Source organism: Cebus imitator, unplaced genomic scaffold, assembly GCF_001604975.1.
Source record: "Cebus imitator isolate Cc_AM_T3 unplaced genomic scaffold, Cebus_imitator-1.0 Scaffold391, whole genome shotgun sequence".
Lineage (NCBI taxonomy): Eukaryota > Metazoa > Chordata > Mammalia > Primates > Cebidae > Cebus > Cebus imitator.
Genome location: NW_016107706.1, coordinates 3,296,878 through 3,318,355, shown reverse-complemented (window position 1 = coordinate 3,318,355; position 21,478 = coordinate 3,296,878). Strand labels below are relative to the sequence as shown.

Below are 21,478 nucleotides of genomic sequence, written 5' to 3'. Positions count from 1 at the left end.
CTTAAACGGAGGACATAAAGTTCTTAACAGAGCTAGAATTCTGCAGCATCAGGTTTCTAAACAACAACCCACCTCAAGAACGCCTGGTACCTTGCTGATGGCTTCTCCCTCCTCCTTACCAAGTAGAGAAATGTATTTTCCTGGGTGGTGGGTGGGAGTAAGTTTCAGCTGTCTGTTGTTGGCAGGCCTGATTTCTCTGCTACCAAAAGGAATTAAAGTCTATCAGGTTAAATGAGTTTTCCAGTGAACTCTTCTTAAGCTTTGCACTATTATGATGGTTGTTGGGGGAAGGGGGAGATGGTGCCTTATGCGCCCACCTGGGCTTTTGTTCTACAATCAAAATCTCTGAAGCAGATTTAGAGTGACAAGATCAGGGGAAGCCAGTCTCCACTGTCTTAAGAGAGATATTTGTGGCAGACAGGAGAGCAATTTCCTGCTGAATTGATTTATCCATCCTCTGAATCATGAACTTACAGATGACCTGGGACACAGGTTTCTGGCAACTACATGGTATTGATCCAGGAACACGTTTAAGGCATCCCAGATGCCAGATTAGGCTACTGCAGAAGACCAGGGAGAATTTATTATTTTATTTATTTTATTTTATGTGTGTGTGAGAGAGGGAGGGAGCATGGGAGAGAAATGTTGGGCATTGAGCAGATGATGATGGTTATGGCTAAATAATCTCTGAAATGCCTTCTTGTCCTGCAAGGACCCTGAAGGAATTAAATGCACAAGGAGAAATGATCAAGAGAGTAGCACTATGCTGTGTCATTTGCTACATATTGTGCCCCAGACCTGCAATAAAAGTACATATGCAAGGCCCCCACCAATCACATTTCGGTACCCAGGAGCCCTGTGTCCAAATAGCCCTGAGCCACTGATGTACTGGGCCCAAGCGGAGGCCAAACACAGCTGGTGAGGGAAGAGGGGGTGCAGACAAGAAATGAGTTTGGATATATGGCTCAGATGTTCACACACATGCCAGAGAGGCCGTTCGTGCTATAGGATAAAGCAAAGGGCGGGAAGAGGAGGAGCGGGGGAGAAGACACTGTATTCTTACCCCGGACCTCACAAATGTTAGGGGTGGGCCTGCCTATCTGTGACAGCCAGAAGTGTTGGCTGCGAGTGACCCAGGGGAACCACAACCCAGGAGACGAGTGGGAAGAACCACGTAACATTGGTAAGAGGGACCCACCCCTCCAGCAGCTTGTCCAGCAACTAAGAAGTCTCAGCGCTGGTGAAGGCCTGCACTACCAGGTAGTTGCCAAAGTGCACTCGGGAGGTCAATGACAAGCTTGGCTTAGAAGGAGAAGAATCACCCATCTCAGATACCCTATCAGCTGGCACAGGAGTGGGTTAGCAGCAGCCATGATGAACTGAAGGAGACAGGGCCTCCCTCATTTTCCCCATACCAGATTAGCCTCCTAATACTTCAGAGATTCCAAAGAACCTGAGGGTCCTTCCATAATGACTTAGGCCACATTTCCCACCAAAGTAGGCGTAGGGTCCAGAGCAGGACTTGAATTAATTTAAATAAAATGTGACATTTCTTGCACAACTGAGACTCACATGTATTATACGACTGTTAGACTCCATCATTATCAAGCCATACTGAAATCAGAAGGAAACAGAGGAAGCTCATATCCAATCCCATTAATAAAATGGAATGCCTCATATGTATATAAGGTAATACCTGGCAGTTCCTTTGTTGAGATTCGAGATTGGATATTTATAGCTTTGGTCATTTTCTTTGACCACAGGAGTCATCCTCCTGTCCGGCCTGGAGGGCCCTTTCTGAGAGCTCTGAAGTGCGAAGTACAAGCCCTGTCCGTCTGCCAGCCTCATCCCTCTCACATCTCCACAAACTGTGAGCCATCTGGCAACACTGGACTCAGCCCCTTGGGAGGAGCCCAGAAGAGTCTCTTCAACAGCACTGGAGAGATTAATAGCTGATGCACTCTGGCCACCAGTGGGAGACCTTGGAGACAGCCAGAACCGATGAACACTAGTATTTCCTCTTTCCACACTATCTGAGAGCAGGTGTAACATAAGCTATAAATCCCCCAGCGCTCATGCTGGTTGGTGCTGGCCAGGGTGTCCAGCAAACCTGGGGCTCATTTTGGACCATAAGTAACCACTCCAGGGAAACAGAGGCAGGCTGCTCAGGAAAAGGCGAATTACAGTACCTTTAGCCCTAGGCTTGGGAGAAGTGGTGCAGGGGATGGGATTCTTTCATGTAAACCACAATACTCAGGGTAGTGAAGCCTGAGGGTGCTAAAGAGAGTAAAGCTGGCAGTGGTGGGAGCAGTGCACCCTGTGCTGTGCCATCTACTGGGAATGACTCTGGACAGCTGCTCTGTCCTGTTCTTGAGGGTCAGAGGCCAAGGTGCTCCAGGTGGGTGACAGTAGAACATACACAAGTGTCCTTGCTGGGCCTTCCACTTTTCTGTAGGAAAACACTACTGCCAAAAGATGAGATTGAAGAGAATGAGCTCTCTAAATGCCCAAGGGCTGGCACACCCTGCACAAGTGGGCAGGAGTGATAGGCTCTGAGAAAGCACTGCTGGCATTTGCTTTGACCTTGGAGACTGAGTCCTTGGTGGAAAGGGTGCTAGCTGGAATCGGAAAACCCAGGTCTACGTCTCAGCCCTGCTCCAAATCAGCTCTGTGACCCGGGGCAAGTTGTATCTCTGGGTCTCAGTTTCCCCTCCCAGAATTTGCTAAAGTACTGAGGTGCTAGCACAGAGCTTAGGATGCTGTTAGCTCCCATGTCAGTTCATTCTTCCTGGAAGACTGGATTCTTGTCCAGAAAGAATGTAAGGAGAACAATGGCTCTTGGCTAAGAATGGTCAGGCCAAAGTGTGTACGTGTTGGTGGACAGAGGGAACAGCCACCAGAGGCTCAGAAGGCCCTCTCCCTTTCCCCAGCAGGCCTCAAAGAACCCAAACAGCGTTCTGAATGCTTAACACTGACTGCAGGAAACTGAAGTCAGTGTCTAAGACACCTAGAAAAACAGTTTCTTCCTCAGGACAAGTTTTTAGAAAATGAACTATCCCTAAAGATTCACTCCCTTCACTGGGGAGGTAAATAGTAGGTACATGGGCGCTTATCCAGTGGCTGGATATGCAGGGGCGCCTGTAAGGCACGCTAGGGGGTGATCATGACAAAGCCCCACCTTGGGCGAACACCTGTGCAGAAAGTGGCACACCAGGCCTAACTGCTGCCCTTTGAAAGGTCTGCTTACTGAGTCTGGAAACTTGGATTTCAAGACGGCTCCCACCACCCCCAGAACTGACTAATGTGGCTCACAGTGCCTAAGGGGCTTGAATAAACAATGTGGTGTATGCTGAACACTGCTTTTTTTTTCTGTGACTCTGGAACTTTGGTATCTGCTAGGCAGAAGATACCCATATGACCAGCCCCTAGTAGAAACTCTGAGCTCTGAGTCTCTGAAGAGCTCCCCAGATTGGCGTATTTCACACAGCAAGTTGTCACAACGCATTGCTAGGAAATGAAGCCTACTGTGTGTGGCTCTGGAAGGAGCCCTGGAAGTTACACCCGTTATCCCCTACACTTGGCACCATGGGCCTTTCCCTTTGCTGATTGTGCTTGGTATGACTTTGCTATAATAATCAGAGCCATGACTCCAGCTTCATGCTGAGTCCTGTAGCCCTCTTAATGAATGACCAAACCTGACAGTGCTGGTTTTAGGGGACCCCAGATACACATCCTCCATCCTGGACTTCCGGGCAAGTCCAGGACACCAAAGCCACTGCTACTGAACTGGGCCCAGGATTCGGGTCATGAAGGGAAGTTACTGACCCTTGTGCTGAATTCCACTCTTCCCTCGCAACCTCCACAGCCCCACTCTAAGGAGCCTTATGAGTTGAGGAGTCAGACTCTTGGGGGTGGATCTCTCAGGTGGTTCTGCTGGACGGTGCTGATAAAGACGGCAGCAGGATCACCTGTCGCATTTATGAGCCTCTTTAATTTCGAATGGTAAGATCAGATACTTTGCTTGCTAAGACTCAGCTGTCCTGCTCACCTGACACAAGCAAACACAGGCATCACTGCACCAAGACTAGAGGGTACTCAAAACCATGCAACAGCTTAGAGAACCACTCTGCGTCAGGCAGAAAGGGACCATACACCACTTTCCCAAAAGGGGAGACTGGGGCCCAGTTGGGCTATGTAAATATGTTTACCACCCATGCAATACACATGTCTATCACCACTCTTTTCTCACATTTCCATCTCTGTCCTACAGCAGATCATGAGGCTCCTACATAGTGTGGCATGAAGGTGCTCAGGGTTGAATCAACCTGACTCGCCCGGCATTCCACGGCTTGTTAAGAACAGGAGACGGATTTGATTTCAGACCTCCTGCCTTCCAGGGCAACGTTCCTTGTTGGGAAAGTCCCAGTACATGGTACAGACAAAACTCCTTGCTGTCCAAACCGTGCATGCTTGGGAGCATCCAGATTGGAAAGAATGTGCATGAGGCAGGCCCTCAAGAACACCACTGGCTGGGAGTCCTGGACTAGGCTTTTTTTCTCTGTCCCTTGATTTCTGAATCTCCGAAGGCACAGGAAGCTTCATCCTGGCCAACATCAGTCGACTGACCGGGGGAACCAGCTCCAAGACTTACTCCGTTACTCTCTGAGTAGAGACTGGAAATAAACAATGAAACATCAGCAGGTAAGAGAAATGCTTTAACTTTATAAAAAATGTGATCATACAGCAAGATATTATTAAGGTTTTCTTTTTTATCTGTCAAGTAAAAAAAAAAACACCTGGAATTTAAAAAATTAGAAACATAATCTAAGAAAATTTAGAAACAAGCATTTTAAGGAAACAATTTGGAAAGACAAGGAAGAGAAAAAAACAATGAGCAGCATGAGCAGCAAAAGCAGCAGCAACATGAGGGGAAAGCTGGTTCTGCTGTCAATCAAAGACCAGTGTGCACCTGGTCTTCCACACCAGGCTGAGCTAAGGGGTGGGGTAAGGGTGGGCAGTAACAATCAGAGGCATGAAGGCTTCCCAGGTGGGACCACACTGATGGCTGCTGGCTCAGCGTGGGAAGAAGGTAAGCAATGACCTTCTGCGAACAGGCCCAGACCCACCCTCTTATAGGGCCTGCCAGCCACGTGGCAGTGACAGAGTTGGCTCAGCTGGCTTCCTCCTCTGTCCACTTGCTCTAACCTGCAGCTGTGCAAGTCACTGTCCTACAGTGATTAATTCAGCAAGCAGAAAGTCATCAGAATGTCAACCTAAGCTAGGATGGTAAACTCGCCAGGGTGAACCAACAAAACTAGACTAGGCTGTGTACAAAACACTTTTTGGAATGTCTGGACCATAGCCAAGGCAGAATTAGGACCACTTTGGAGAGGCAGCTGGGACTGTTCCCAGCAACATTCCCCAGCCTTTCCCTCTAGGGAAGGGACATGCAAAGAACACTGGGTGAATTCTTGACTACATTCTGAGGTAGTCTAACTGTGACTTGCACAGGTAGCTAAGAATGGGTCACAAAAAACAGAGGGAGGTGAGGCAGAAAAGTTGCCACAGAGAGAAAAGGCTAACATCTCTAACAGAAGAAACTACACTACAAGTAGGCCCAGAGATGACTAGCATGTGGCCTGGTGGCCAGTGGTCGGCCCACCCCTGGGCACACACAGCTCTCACAGCACACTTGATGCTGCAGCAGTGCAGCCGGAGATGAGGGAATCCATAAAGAGATGTCCTGGCCCAGAGCAGCAGCGACTCTGAGGTGAGGAATGTCTGTCTTAACACCTAGTCCTCTGCTACCGACTTAGGTCGTGATGGGGATAGCCAGACGGCCCAGGGACCATGGAGTGAGGAGTCCCAACATTCCCTTCAACTACAACTCCTCTACCTGAACTTGTTTGTGGGGAGAACTAGTACTGCTACACTCTACTTGGAAACACTTTAGAGGTCCTTGCAGGTGAGGGAGCAATCAGACCCTAAGCCACTGAAAGAAAAGTAGTGAGAACAAAAAGCAATGGTGGTGTTAGACTCCCCTACTTTTTAAAACGCTAATTCACATTCTTTTCGTCTTCTGCCCCAGCACTCGGGATTCTAAGTCAGAATGGAATGTTCCGAAGGATGAGGAGGCAGGAGCAGTGTGGACATTAGTACTTTTTCTGCTTTCCACATTTCCGAAAACGCCTTCTAGGACGAAGCTCACCAAAGTCTTCAACTTCATTTTCATAATCATCTTCCTGAACGATTCCTGTTGAAGAAGGAAGAAGGAAGAAAGAAGAAAGAAGAAAGAAGAAGAAAGAAGAAGAAGAGAAGAAGGAGAAGGAGAAGGAGAAAGAAGGAGAAGGAGAAGAAGGAAGAAGGAAGAAGAAAGAAGAAGAAGAAAGAAGAAGGAGAAAGGAGGAGGAGAAGGAGGAGGAGGACGAGAAGGAGGAGGAGGAGGAGGAGGACGAGAAGGAAAAGGAGGAAAAGGAGAAGGAGGAGAAGGAGAAGAAGGAAGAAGAAAGAAGAAGGAGAAAGAAGGAGGAGGAGGACGAGGAGAAGGAGGAGGAGAAGGAGGAGAAGGAGAAGAAGGAGAAGGAGAAGAAGGAGGAGAAGAAGGAGAAGGAGAAGGAGGAGGAGAAGGAGGAGGAGGAGGGGAAGGAGGAGGAGGAGAAGGAGGAGGAGAAGAAGGAGGAGGAGAAGAAGGAGGAGGAGAAGAAGGAGTAGGAGAAGAAGGAGGAGGAGAAGAAGGAGAAGAAGGAGAAGGAGAAGAAGGAGGAGGAGAAGGAGGAGGAGAAGGAGGAGAAGGAGAAGAAGGAGAAGGAGAAGAAGGAGGAGAAGGAGGAGGAGAAGAAGGAGAAGAAGAAGAAGGAGAAGAATAAGGAGGAGGAGAAGGAGGAGGAGGAGGAGAAGAAGGAGAAGAAGGAGGAGAAGAAGGAGGAGAAGAAGAAGGAGGAGGAGAAGGAGGAGGAGAAGAGGAAGGAGAAGAAGGAAGAAGGAAGAAGAAGAAGGAAGAAGAAGATGGAGGAGGAGGAGGAGGAGAAGGAGGGAGGGAGGGAGGGATGGAGGGTGGCGAGAGAGAGAGACAGAAGGAAGGAAGGAAGGAAGGAAGGAAGGAAGGAAGGAAGGAGAAAGAAAGAAAGAAAGAAAGAAAGAAAGAAAAAGAAAGAAAGAAAGAAAGAAAGAAAGAAAGAAAGAAAGAAAGAAAGAAAGAAAGAAAGAAAGAAAGAAAGAAGAAAGGAAGGAAGGAAGGAAGGAAGGAAGGAAGGAAGGAAGGAAGGAAGGAAGGAGGGAAGGAAAGAGAGAGAGAAAGAGAAAGAAAGTACAGAATGGTGATTTTTTTTTCCCACTCCACTGTGAAATACAGCATCCTAGTAAAACCTAGTGTCTCTGTAATTGTTGGTTTAAATTAATGAAATAAAGCTTTCTGCCAGGGTGCCAGAGAAAGAGAGATTTCCTTTGAATACTGATGTTGCTTCCCAAGAAGAATCGAAGTAAACACCCTTCTCCAGAATTAAGTTCTTTTATAGGCTGGTTCCTCTGGCCCTATTTTAGAGGCCTTTTAAATAATAAAGAAATCAAGCAAAACATAAACTCAACCATACACTTGAATTGGTATACCAATTATCTTCCTTTTGAAATAATCACAAAATCCTAGACCCCAGAAGGGACTAAATGCTAAAGATTTTTTATCACCCAGACATTTGTGCCAAGTCCCTTCAAGCTTTCCCCACCTCTGGGGTCTGGACTTTCCAGGGGCATCTGAGATTGATGAAATACTCAGAGCAAAAAGGAATATGGTCCGGTGGCTGGAATGGGCAAAACGAAAGATGTTCTAGACCACATATAACTTGGCAAGATCATTCTGACTGCCAGGAGAGAAAGCAATTCATTCTACACAAGCTTTTAACCCTCTGTAGGAAGCAGCATGCAAGTTTCCCCAGTGATTGTCTGTTTTATTCAGAAATATATCCCCAGGCCCAGAACAGCACTAATATATACTAGAAACTCCATAATTGTCCATCAGCTTAAATGACTGATTGACACAGGAAAACATTTCTCAAGGAATAGCTTCCCAACACTTCATCCATCCTTGGAAGTCACTGTATTGAGTATGTGCAGTGACAGCTTCATCAGTAATAGCTCATGAACAGCAAGAGGTTTATGGCAACTAACCCGTGCCCAGAATAATGGCCCACATAGTCAGATAGGAAAACTCCGATATTAGGTTGCTAGTAATTTGAGTCACTGGAAGTGATGCTACTAGACAGAGTCCACTACTGACATCACTGGGCTGCTCCACTTCAGATTCCCCCCGGGAGCCACTGGTAATAAGAACCACAGGACCCAAAGTATTACCTGTCCCCAGAATCAAGGACTCCTTACCTTCCTCCTTTAAGCGGACCTCCGTTTTCATCAGCCAGTCTCGTGCAGCCCTGACTGACAGGATCAGAATGTTGGCCAGCTGAGTCATCGCCTCCTCCGCTACAGAAACCAAAGAACAGGGCTCTGAGTAAAGATGCCATTGAAGGGACTAGAACGCCAATTACTAGAGCCAAAGCCCACATATCCCAAGAGCTGGTCTCTGTGCTTTCCCTGACAAGAGCCCTCTTTACGGGGCAAGGGACCTTCCAGAGCTGCCTTCTGCTGCCACAAGCATAAACTACTGGCTAGCCTGACGCCATTACTGTATGTCTATACAGACTGCCACACAACTGCAAACCTAAGACACTTGTGTCCAAAATGTCATTAAACCCTAAATTGGAAAGAGTATCTGAAATATGGAATGTTTTTAAATATGCAATTTCACTACGTTATGTATAAACTTATTGTTGCTAAGAAGTAGCCAGTAAGAAACCCAGGGAACTGTAATCCCAGCACCTTGGGAGGCTGAGGTGGGAAGATCACCTGAGGTCAGGAGTTCGAGACCAGCCTGGCCAACGTGGTAAAACCCCATGTCTACTAAAAATACAAAAATTAGCCGTGTATGGTGGTGGATGCCTGTAATCCCAGCTACTCGAGAGGCTGAGGCAGGAGAATTGCTTGAACCCAGGAAGTGGAGTTTGCAGTGAGCCGAGATCACACCACCACACATCAGCCTGGGCAATACAGTGAGACTCTGTCTTGCACAAAAAAAAAAAAGCCAGGGAAAATGTGATTCTAGAATAATATAAGAATTCTATTAAACACTCACATTGGATATAACTTAAGGACCCTCCTAAAAGAAAGAGAACAGCTACACACTTCCAGATCTTACTCAGGGGATGCATGGGTCAGGAGAACCTTAACGAGCCTTCTCAACACTCTAAACATTCTCTCTATACATTTTTCACAGAGTTAGCAAACTGTTTTCTAATCTGGAGTGCCTGGGGTAACTATCCCAAGTCAAAGATAATCACAAACTTTTAACTGGGGGAGGGGTGATCCAAACAATGAGGCTTGCTATAACCTTAGAACATACATTCCTCATTTGTATTTCTTCTAAGGCCAAGATCCCACCATCCCCAAGTCAGAAGCCACTACAAGGGACTTAACCCCGAGAAATGTCCTCAGAGCCCAGGTCTAACCCCACCTGGGTCCCCATCTCTGCATGTCCTTACCGCCAGTCCAGGCCTTCCGCCTGTAGAGGTCCTCCACCATATCTGAAACCCTCTTGATGTGCTCCTGGACCTTCCTCTGCAGCATGTGGCTGTGTTCCTTGGAGCCCACGTGACTGTGGATCCACACGCTTTGCTCAATGTCCTGCACCACCAGCTTGCCTTCATCGATGGCGGGGTCCACCTTCTCCTGGAAAAATTCTGAGTATTTCTGGTAGGCCACTTGCTGCCTCTGATGGTGTTCTAGACGGATGTGCTGCTCGTACGACTCGCTGTTCCTCTCCTGACACTCCTCCCCTTCCAGCTCAGCCCCGGAAAGGACAGCCACCTCCGAAGCTGCCCCCTCAAATGCTTTGCTGGAGCTGAAATAGTTCTCTGGGCCACGGGTAAACTTCACTCCACACAGGTCACACTGGGTCCTATCCACATCCGCCTTTTTGAAGTTCCCAGCCCCGGGCTCCCTGGCCTCCTCCCTGACACGCTCCATCTGGGTCCCCACTCTTCTCCTCCAACTGATACACAGAGATACCACCAGGCATGCCCTCCTCAACTTCCGTTGGATGGAGGCCTTACGTTGCTTTTGGGAAAGGATGGTGGCCAGGACGTGGTCTCGGTCTTCTAATGCCAGTTCATCCATCTCATCCTGGCCGAATTCACACTCGGGTTCAGCAAAGTAGTCCACGGGGTCCAAACAGAGCAGGCGGTTTAGTCTGACCTCTTCATAATAGAGGCCGCGGACCGTGGACCCTTTGGTGTGCACAGGGTCCCACCGCCACTCACAGTCCATCAGGTACTCTTCATCCCGCTCAAAGAGCAGGTCCTGCAGCGCCTCAGCCACAGACTTCACATTGACTGCCACCAACACCCGCCTCACCACCTTCAGGAGCCTCTCAGGAACCTGGCCAGGGCAGGCCCTGCTCATGAGCTGCAGCCTTGACTCGATCTCCTGGAAGTGGCCGTACAGGAGAGGCTTGCAGTACGGCTGCAGGACCTCCTCAGCATTCACTAGCATCACCAAGCACAGCACCAGCGTCCGCTCAGCCTCGCCCGAGACCACATAGTCTATTTCACTGAAGGCATCAAGCAGGACGTTGAAGTTCACATTCTCACAGCCACACAGCACCTTGGCAAGGTAGGAGAGGTGGAACCGGAAATCCTGAATGGCTCTTGTCACGTCCTTCGGTTTGTAATCCTGAATGATGGAGAACACGTCCCCAAGCTCCTTATCCTTCTTGCTAAACAGGAACTCCCAGTAGTGTACGAGGGCAATGTAGCTCTTGGGGAGGCACAGAATGACATTCTTCCGGAGGCGGGCCAGCACCACCCCACAGTGGATGAACTGGAACTCCAGGAGGGCCACTGTGTTTCCAATGCTGGGGATGAGCGGTTCTTTGCACCTCTTGATGAGGACATTCATGAAACGGAAAAAGAGCCACTTGTAGTCTTCTGGGTTCCTGTGCACGTAGAATTGATCAATGCAATTCTCCAGCAGCCGGATGAAGCACAGGTAGGTCTTGTCCATATTTTCGTCATCCTTGTTGGGTGCCAGCATGCCAGATTTCCCTTCTACTCCTTTTATCCTGCTGCCTCTCCCCCTGCCCCTTTCGTCTTTTTCAGACTGTAGAGCTTTGAGTTCCCTGTTGTAGTTGTCCTCCTCCTGGTGCAGCAGCTTTTCAAACTCCTCCGGGTAGCTGGAAGAGACAAGGAAAGCTTGCATGGCACTCAGCCACAGGTCTGTGGATTCCCGGCGGCTGCGTGCGCTTTCGTTTTCAAACAGAAAGTGGATGTACTCTTTCAAAGCAAATCTGTAGGACCGAAAGGATTTGTAATTTGGTTGGAGGATTTCTTTGCATGCCATGGGGTTTTCTGACAACACTCTCTGATGGAAATGTTTAGGGAAAAGGACATCCAGAATGGATCTGCAATACGTATCTGTAGACAAAATATAATCAATTTCTTTAAGTTCTTCTGCTAAGATTTTAGGGAATACTCTTTTGGCTTCCAAAAGCAACCCACTGATTGCCACCAAGTTCATTTTCGACTGAACTAAACACTTGGCTTCACAACGCCGCAGAGGCCTGTGAAAATGTTCACAGTTTTCATCTTCACATTTTAAGCCTACAATAAACCTCATGCAGACTCCTCGGTAGGTCTTCCCAAGTAGGCTCTGTGTGATCTGACACAGCCTGCCCAAAAGGTGTTTGTTTAGGGCTAATTTCACTTGTTCAGTCATTATCAAAAAATGATCTTTTGTTTTCTTCTCTCTCAAGTTCATATCCAGGTCAAAAATTATTCTTAATATGGGCCCTGGGTCGTTCTGGGCTATCTGGCAATACTTGGCATCCACCTGGGAAATCCCAAAAAACTCAAAGCAAGATTTGACCATTTCCTTCTCAGCATTGTTGGTCACTCTTTTGAGGGCCCTGACCAGATTGAGGAGGATTTCCAAGCCCCCTGGAGCCAGGGCCAGAACCTTCTCAGACTCGGCCTCACACTGGCTGGCTGCTTCGTAGAGTGCTTCCACCACTCCAGCTGAGTGGTTGAGTGTGTCAAACTTGAGGAAGGCATCTCTGAGCTTCTGAAAGTCTCTCAGGATTACCCCTTGCAGGAAGTGGGCCTCGGCAATGCCAGACAACTGGCCGGTTTGATAGCAGAGATCAAGTGCTTGTCTCAGAATGTCCTTGGTGTGCTCTATGTCGGAATCCCTGGCCACGTTGAGGCGGGCAGCCCCAAGCAGACATGAGGCCTGGAAGTCCTTGTCGGCAGTGAGCCTGGCAGCCTCCAGGAGGCAGCCATGTTGCTTCATCAGCAGGGCAGCCTCTTCTCTCCTACCTTCCCTGTTCAGCAGGTCTGCAGCTTCTGCTAAGCGTTTCCGAGACTTCAGGAACACCAGCTGGTCTTCTATGTCCAGCTTTGAGAGGACAGCCATCATTTCCTTCATCTTATTTGTACTCAGATACTTTGCTGCAGCTTCCAAGTAAAACTGACTGGCAGAATAGGAGAGCTTGGAAATGGGAAGGGTCCTGGTCTTTAGCATTTCTTCATACCTGCAAAGACAAAGGATGCAAATGTCAAGTTGGCATCACCCAATCAATAGAAGATTTCCTCCAAAATACAGTGCAGAGCAACTTAAATAAAACTCCCATATGCAGATATTACAAAATAAAACCTAAACTTGTCAAGCATTCAAGTATTTTTAGAAAGGCCTTATTTTATACTACTATCAGTATAATAATAGTAAATAAACTATGCTTCAATCAGGAATTGATATGCTTAATTAATGAAATATAGTGAGGGTATAATTCAAACAAGTGGGAGTGAAATCTGAAAGTCAATCTATAGGGCAAATGTTGTATATAGTCAAAACTATCCTTGAAAAACATCTCTTCAGGTCTCATAAAAGCACCATAATCATTTGGGTCTACAACTCTGTTCAGTTTGATATGTGATTAATGAAAAAGGATGAAGTGAGGGCTGTACACACATCAACACTACACTATATCAGTCTTCCCCTTATTACCCAACTTGTGATTCTTCTCTTTTAGTAGGTGTGCATTAGTTGGATTCCTGTGAGATTAATGAAGCTCTGAAGGACTCCCCTTTATTCTGCTGATGGAAGTCAGAATATGTTGTTACATACACACTCATAACATACCCCCATCCTCCTCAGCCCCCTCTCCTTGTGACACTGCGTCAAAGCTTATAAACAGACTGGAAAACACAAAATCCTGCTCTGAAGGAGCTGCTGACCCAGCACTGAGGCCACCGCTTAAGTGGAAGGAGAGCAACGTGGTCAAGCCATGTCAGAAGCAGCAGGATAGCACCACCCAGAGCAGGCTGCCCCCAGAGAGAAGTGGGAGGGAGGGAGGGAGAAAGGGAGAGAATAAAACCACCTACTTTTCCACTGCAATAGCAGCTTCTTCAAAAAGCTCCTCTTGGCAGTACATTTTGAGTGCTAGATCAAATTCCTGAATCTGCTCAAAGCATCTGAAAGCATCTTTGTAGCACTGGCATCGCTTATAGAAATAGGCAGCATCTCTTATCTACGATGGAGTAAAATTTTACTTTTATTTAGCGTATTCACAATTAACTTTCTAATCTTAAACCAACACCACGAATAATAAAGAGGATAGTCACATGTCTGCTTTTGTTAGAATCCAGTTAAAAGCCCTATAACATAGATAATATTAGGAAAGCCAATTATTTAAAGGGAGAAAAATAAAGTTAAATCCCAACCTCACACCATACACTAACGCAAGCCCCAGGTAGATCAAAGATCTAAGTGTGGAAATTATTGTGTGAGAATCTCTTTGTGACCTTGAGGTCATGCTCAAGTGGAAGGGGTCTTCACATGACTTCCAAAAATAATCAACAAAATCCAAAACACAAATTTCAGGAGAAAAACTGATGGATTTAACCACATCAAAACTGTTCAACAAAAGACACAGGAAATAAACTAAATCAAAAAAAATAATAATAACATCTAGATCAGTACTGTCCAGTAGAAGTTTCTGTGAAGATGAAAATGTACTGTTTCTGTGCTATCCAATCTAGTCATTAGTCACATCTGAATACTGAACCTTTAAAATGCGGGCAACGCAACCAACGAACTGAACTTTTAATTTAATTTAACTTTAATTATTTTAAAGTTAAAGAGTTGCACATGGCTAATAGCTACTATACTAGACTGGGTCTGTCTAGACAAAAAGAATTTTTGCAACCACAAGAAAAAGACTTTCCTGGAGACAGAACAGAAAGCTAGGCAAAGGATATAAACTGGCAGCTTACTGCTGGGTAAACTTGAATGACTAACAGATAAATAAAAGTGCTCAGCTTTACTGAAAATCAGAAGAATACAAGTTAAAGCCACCTTGAAATACATCTGCCAGGTTTGAAAAATTAGAAAATCGAACTCTGCTGACTGTGTGCACAAAGTGTAATGGCCATTCCAGAAAGCAAAGGGGCCGTACTTAGTGAAGTGAAGCATGCGTATACTCTAGGTCAGCAAGCCTCTTCTGGAAATACATCTCGAGAAAGTATCTCACAGAACTGTAAGAAGACATGCTGTGCCAAGATGCTGTGTGTGGAAGCAAAGCCAGGAGGCAGTGGCAAAATGGACGTGGATCACTAGGGAAATGAATTTGTCAATGCAGTGGATGCGCACTCTGGAACACACAGCTGTCAGAAGCATGGCCAGAACTAATACTATATATCAGAGGTTGGAAAAGGTAAAACACAGAGCAAGAGGTCTCCAAGATAAGTCTAAAGTATGTATGTATAGAAGACATCAGTATTCACTCTTCAATAATGCATGCATTTGAGCATATATATACATATATACACACACACATATATATGTATATATATATAGCCAATGAGAAAAGAATGAGAATGGAGACTAGCTGTGAAGAAGAGGATGAATGAAATAAAATGCAATGAGTGGGCCCCATACGCACCAATGGCGGGCTTGCCATGAACAGAAGAGTTTACTAGACTCTTCTTCCTATCACAGTTCCCATCCAGTTCATCTGCTAATCCCATCTGCTCAGTTTCCTTAACATTTCCCAGATCATTGCCCCCATCCCACCACCTGCACCATCACCATGGTAGTCCAGGCCCTATCATTTAAGCCTAAGCTGATGCTAGACTCTAACTGGCCTTTCTGCTTCAGCTCTTGCCCTGTAGACGTCTTCACAGAGCATCCAGATAATTAGCTTCACGTCTCTCTTCCCATCAAAGCCTTCCACTGGCTCCCCATCATGCTTGAACAAAGCCCAGTCCTTGCCACAGTCACCAAGGCCCTACTGATCCGACCCTGCCACTTTCTCTTACTCGTTTACCACTTCTTGTGGTCATCTCACCCAAACTGACTGGCAGGATTCAAATCAACCAACTTGGCAGCAGCCTTCTTCTGGATCCTCAGGCCACATCACCTCCCTTTTCCCAGTCCCTAGATGCATTCTACCCATGGGAAGAAATGTTTAGGCAGGTGCCACAAGAATGAAAGCTTTCCATGCAGGGATTCCTATGCCTTGCCTGCTTCTTGCCCACAGAGAGCAGCGCTGTGTCCCTGTTCCAGTCCCATCTTCCATATCCTAAGAAGTCACATCCCATAATAAACATGGAACAGGGTAGGCATCATCAGAAGGGCCTTATCCTCTCCTTTGCACTGACTTGGGGCTACACTTCCAACTTCCCAGTAGGTCCCACTCCTACCCCTCGCAATGCCCAGGGTGCTCGGAGGATCCCAGGAGTCACCATATTTCACATACAGACAAGGAAACCCCCTTTCCTACCTAAGGGTAGTAACAACTGGTAGGGGGAAATGAAATGGCCCACAGCTCCTTAAGCACAGTTTCTCCCACTACCTGTGGTAAGGAACCAAATTATTTTAAATTTCCAATCGATCACAGTTGATAAGTTAAAAAATGAATTGATGAGAAAATTATCACCACTTGGATGTCAAAGCAATGCCAAACAATTTCTAACTGCTTACTTTCATCTTCCGTGTTAATCTTGCTACAGACAAATGATAGTTTGTGGCCTGCTGACCACTCTGTGAGTAGCTGTGTTCCAGACTAGCAGCTCAGTCCAACAGAGCTTTCTGCAATGACGGAAACGTTCTGTAACAACAGCACTTGTGATGTGGCTATGAAGACTGAGGATGTGAATTTTTAATATTATTACGTTTTAAATAATTTAATTGTAAATTATACAGCCGCACGTGACTGCTGAATTGGACAGTTCAGATCTAGCGTGATTACTAGGATTACAGGAAAAACTTCCATGTAAATGCCAGGCCACTCAGCCAAGCTGACTGAAGACTAGGAACACAGAGATAGAAAAGGGTATTCCAAAACCCTTCTGCCCCTTTGGCTTGAGCATTTGGCTTCCCAGTGGTTAATATTAGGTCTTGAATATTAACACAGACATGAACACACAAACACACACACGCACATGTATGCACACAGTCTTCAGAGCCTCCTAAAAGTTTGCACAAGTAGAGAAAGTAGGGTTCCCATAGAGTTGCACAGCCAGCGTCTACCTCCTTAGAAGACTGCAGCCTCTTCCTACGATGAGTAGAGTTGAGGGGCCTACCCCTCAATCTGTTCAAGTGAAACCCAGTTTTCCCTGGAGCAGCCACGGACTAGAAGCCATACCTTTCCCAGCCTCTCACACAGCTGGGCAGAGAGCTGGAACTCCTTGGCATTGCTCAAACACTTAAGGGACAGCGGTGGCTCATTGCACTCCAAATAGGTTTTAGCCAATTCCAAATATTGCAACTGCTTTTCCCTAGGGAAAGGAAATAATAATAATACTTCCACAGAATGTTGACCCAACACCGATATTTAACCTGCTGCTCTCATCGGAGCAAACCAGAAATGAACCCATGACTCTTACTTGGGGCTGACTTTCTTGGATTTCATGCTCAGGGCAGTGTCATGGGCCAGAGCCAACTTCTCCTTCTCAAATGCACCTCCTTTCTGGTAACACTTGGCTGCAACCTGGAACAGGCAAAACGTTTTATTCCCAGCAAGGTAATGGAGGTAACAGACAGAACAAGAGTTAAAGCGTGCATTTTAAGTTTGTACTGACAAAACATGAAGTCTTGCTCCAGCCCAATCTGAGAAGGAAGATGCGGGTATTCTAAAGAAAGTAGCCTTGGCGGATAAAACCCAACAGTACTCACACTCAATGGTATCTGTTGGAAGTACCCATTGAAAAGGTACAGAATACCTATTTTTACAAGCTATTTATTTACTCTTCCAACAGCCACAGCAAGAAGTCTCATCCTTCTCACTGTATACAGTTGCTACTTGAGCCACGGAGCAACTGGCCCAAAGTTACCCCCAGTGGCTCTTCTGGGCTCTGGCCCAGTTGGTGAGTACAACAGCTATTCTGCAGTGTTGGCAGAACAGCTGGACTACACATACTAGAGGTAGAAATGGAGACAGAGATGGTATCACAACACATCCAGATCCCTGGGGCATACGGATTTGTGTTATCAAATCTAATCCTCTGACTATAAGATAGGCAAACAAATGTCACAGAAGAGTCAGGCTTCACCCTGATCATTACCAGCCGAAAACTGCTTTTCTAAAACACGGGTACTGATGCTAGGTCTCAAAGCACAGGATACATGGGCAGGAAGTTCACATTCCGCCCAGCATGTAGACATTAGGTCTCAGTGTGGGCAAGGGAGGCATAAGCGGCACTTGCTGATAAAGTGGACAGGATGACCACTCTCTCCTTCATGCTCTTTGTGTGGGCCTCCTTTCGTTCCCGTGACCTGTGCCATCCCCCTTCCCATTGCAGGACCTTTGCACACACTGTTCCTTCTCGCTTAAGTGCTCATCTGTCCTTTCCCTGTCTTGTTAACTTCATTCATTCTACAGGTTTCGGTTCAAGGCTCTGTTCCTCAAAGAAGGCTTCCCAAATCTCTATTTCCAGGACAGTTGGTTCTGGGGACAACTGGTCTCTCATCTGTGACACCTGCAGCAGCTGGAGCTGTGCTCTTGTCTATGTGCCTATCTTGCTCACCATCAGGTTCCTGGGACCTAAACATAACACTTAGCCCATAACTCAACAGGTATTTGTTGAATGAATGAATCTTCTGTGGTGGCTCTGAAACATTCATTGACATGCAGCCAAAACCTCAATAAACCAATAAACTCAGTAAACTTTATTGAGTCCTGAAGTCCTTTAGCAGGGTCAAAATAAAGTCAGGTGAGGAGAAGGCTTTTAATAACATTCTCATCTGTGCTGGCTGCCCTAAAAAGATTTTAGATTCAAATATTCAAAAGGTATTTTTAAAGCAATAAATCATTTTCATCTCTTTAAAAATACCTTTTGAATATTTGAATTGCTTTAAAACATCCATGGGCAACATATATGGGCAACACCAACAGCATTCTGAAGGGAATAAAAGGTAAGATTTTATATAGATTTCCAATTTCCTACCCATACCTGTTGCCCATATTATCCCTCCCTTCCCTCCCTTCCACCCACCCCCTGACCCACCAAAAAAAAAAAAAAATTTCTTGGTTTCATAACAACAGCCAAATGTTCAGTATTTCTTTCCAATTCTAACAAGGACAGGCAATGAATAAAATTGTGGGGATCAGTCAACTTCTACAGCTAAACAGTACATACTTATGAAAATACTTTCCAGACAGAACCAAAGCTATAATAGTGTAAGTTCTGTTTTTTTCACTCCATATAATACGTTGCCCGGGTGGCCGCAGTTCTTCACTTCTCCCTGTATCTGTCCACACCCCTTTACAAGTGTCACTCCCATCAAGAGTACTGCCTATCTGCCCTCCCAGCCGGTCTCGGCTGAGACTTGCTTTGGCAACGGAATTCAGCAGAAGTGGCACTGGGCCAGTTCCAAGGCCAGGCCTCAGGGAGCCTTGTGTGTTTCTGTTCACTTTCTTCGAACCCTGCTCAGGCATCATGTGAACAAACCCAGACTAGCCTGCTAGGAAAGAAAATGTGATTCAAGAACCCCCATAACCCCTTTTCCCCAAGCCAAGAGCCAGCCAATGCCCAGACCTGCCCAGCTGACTGCAGACACGTGAGGTGCTCAGCTGAGACCAGAGCCACTCAGCTGAACTCAACACTGCTAATCCATAGAACTGTGAGCCACATAAATGACTTGTGTTAAGCTACTATGTCTCAGGATTGTTGTGCAGCAAAAAGTATCTGATAAACCCCAGATGTAAGTTATATGCTACAGACTTAAAGCAATTTCCCTGGCACAAGAGACAAAATTCTTCAAAGAATTGGAGCTGAGAAAACACCAGAAGCCAGGTACAATGGTTCACGCCTGTAATCCCAGCACTTTGGGAGGCCAAAGCAGGTGGATCATGAGGTCAAGAGTTCAAGACCAGCCTGGCCAAGATGGTGAAACCCCGTGTCTAGTAAAAATACAAAAATTAGCTGGGTGTGGCAGCGGGCACCTGTAATCTCAGCCACTCGGGAGGCTGAGACAGAACTGCTTGAACCCGAGAGATAGAGGCTGCAGTGAGCTGAGATTGTGCCACTGCACTCCAGCCTGTGCAACAGGGCGAGACTCCATCTGGGGTGGGGTGGGGGGGAGTGAACATTACGAATTCCTTCTCCAGTCATGCCAGATCACAGATACCTCACACTGTGGCTTCCATTAAGTCCTGAACTTGTGATTTCATTGTCCTCATCACTTCCCAGTACCTTTACTCAGGCCCAACTTCATGAAATTCCAGTGAGAAGAAGGATCATTAAGGCAGCAGGACAAGCCCTCCACAGAAAACATTGCTTTAAAACATTTGTTCCAAAGTGGCAAGAGAAACTGCAGATACTTTTCCTGTAACATTCAAAGAGCTGGAGCCTCCTAACATGAACACCAAGGTGTAGAAAGAAAGAAAGTGATCTTTCCAAAGCCCAGCTCCAGTTGTTCTTTCAGAAAACAGCAGCATCAGCTGCATGCATGGGGCACTCCACGTGCCTGGGGTAGAGAAATCTTAGGGAAATGTGCATCTTGTATGGTCATGCCTGTGGTGTCAAATGTTGTTGGTTAGTTACCCACAGCAGTTCCTCCTCTCTTTCTTGCCTTTTGGCAGAACTTGCCTTCCATAAAGGGTTAAAACTGCTGGATGGGATGGCTCTCCCAGACTCCCTTGCAGCTAGGAAGGCATATGTGACCTAGTACTGACCAATGAGATATAGGAGGAAGTCCACTGAGGACTTCATGACAAAAGACAGACAGACAGAGAGAGAGAGAGAGAGAGAGAGAGAGATGAGAATAAAGCGCCTGCACTTCATTCCTGCTTGGAATGCTGCTGAGGGAATGGAGTCCTTGGAGCTGCTGCTGCAGCCCTTAGATAGCCAATGAAGGAGAACATTTCAGATAAGCTGCAGATGACACAGGGAAGAGATGGAATGAGACTGGGCCCATGCTGACTTTGTTGAACTGCAGAACCAACCCTAAGACCTGATTTCTTGTTATTGGATTAAAACAAAACAAAACACTCTTTTAGTAGGGTGTTTAAAACTTGCAGGTGAAATCATCACCACCATTTGAAGGCAGACACACATCCCAGCCATGGTGCCTCACCTGAGACCCTGTGACATACAGGAATGCTGACTTTGGGAAAAGCAATGCAGCTTTTTAATCTGGTTTCAAAGTTTCCAGAGGTCTACTGCAGAGAAACACTTCCTGGAATAAGACTGCTCAGGACCACTAATATGGCTTGTATCTGGAAATTGGTCAGTGCACTCTAATAATAAAGCTTAACCTATATTCACCAAACTCAGATTGGCAATGAAATCTGCTTGATCAATTTGAAAAAAACAAATGACAGATTAATCTGTTACTGCTTTAAAATGCAGTATGATGATAGCAAAGCTTTTAGGCATATAGTACAGGAGGGAAAGGAAATATATAGAAGGGCCCAGGCCCAGTAGCTCACACCTGGAATCCCAGCACTTTGGGAGGCCGAGGAGGGCAGATCACCTGAGGTCGAGAGTTTGAGACCAGCCTGACCAACATGGAGAAACCCCATCTCTACTAAAAATACAAAATTAGCTGGGCATGGTGGCACATGCCTGTAATCCCAGCTACTTGGGAGGCTGAAGCAGGAGAATCACTTAAACCCAGAAGGGGGAGGTTGCGGTGAGCCAAGATAGTGCCATAGCACACTAGCCTGGGCAACAAGAGCAAAACTCCATCTCAAAAAAAAAAAAAAAAAGAAAATATATAGAAGGATTCCTGGGTGGGGCAAAGGCCACAGCCCTCCATGGATCTATCAGCACACATCCTGGCACTTGGCCAAAATGAAGAGTTGTCATCCCTGTGCTGGCCAGGGAAGGAACAGGACAGGAAGGTCTCCTCATCTTGAGGTGACCTGATGTTTCAGAGC

At 46.4% G+C, this 21,478-nt stretch overlaps 1 protein-coding gene across 1 annotated transcript in view; it reads right to left on the bottom strand.

The window, feature by feature from the left end:
- Positions 1-4,701: 4,701 nt before the first annotated feature.
- TRANK1 (tetratricopeptide repeat and ankyrin repeat containing 1) overlaps positions 4,702-21,478 on the bottom strand; it is a 126,589-nt gene continuing 109,812 nt past the window's right edge. The window contains exons 19-24 of the mRNA XM_017508487.2: positions 16,983-17,086; positions 16,742-16,874; positions 13,479-13,624; positions 9,585-12,628; positions 8,371-8,469; positions 4,702-6,253 (exon numbers count right to left, since the gene is read on the bottom strand). Coding sequence (XP_017363976.2) covers positions 6,153-6,253; positions 8,371-8,469; positions 9,585-12,628; positions 13,479-13,624; positions 16,742-16,874; positions 16,983-17,086 — 3,627 coding nt within the window. The 3' untranslated portion in view covers positions 4,702-6,152. The remainder of the gene's footprint in view (positions 6,254-8,370; positions 8,470-9,584; positions 12,629-13,478; positions 13,625-16,741; positions 16,875-16,982; positions 17,087-21,478) is intronic.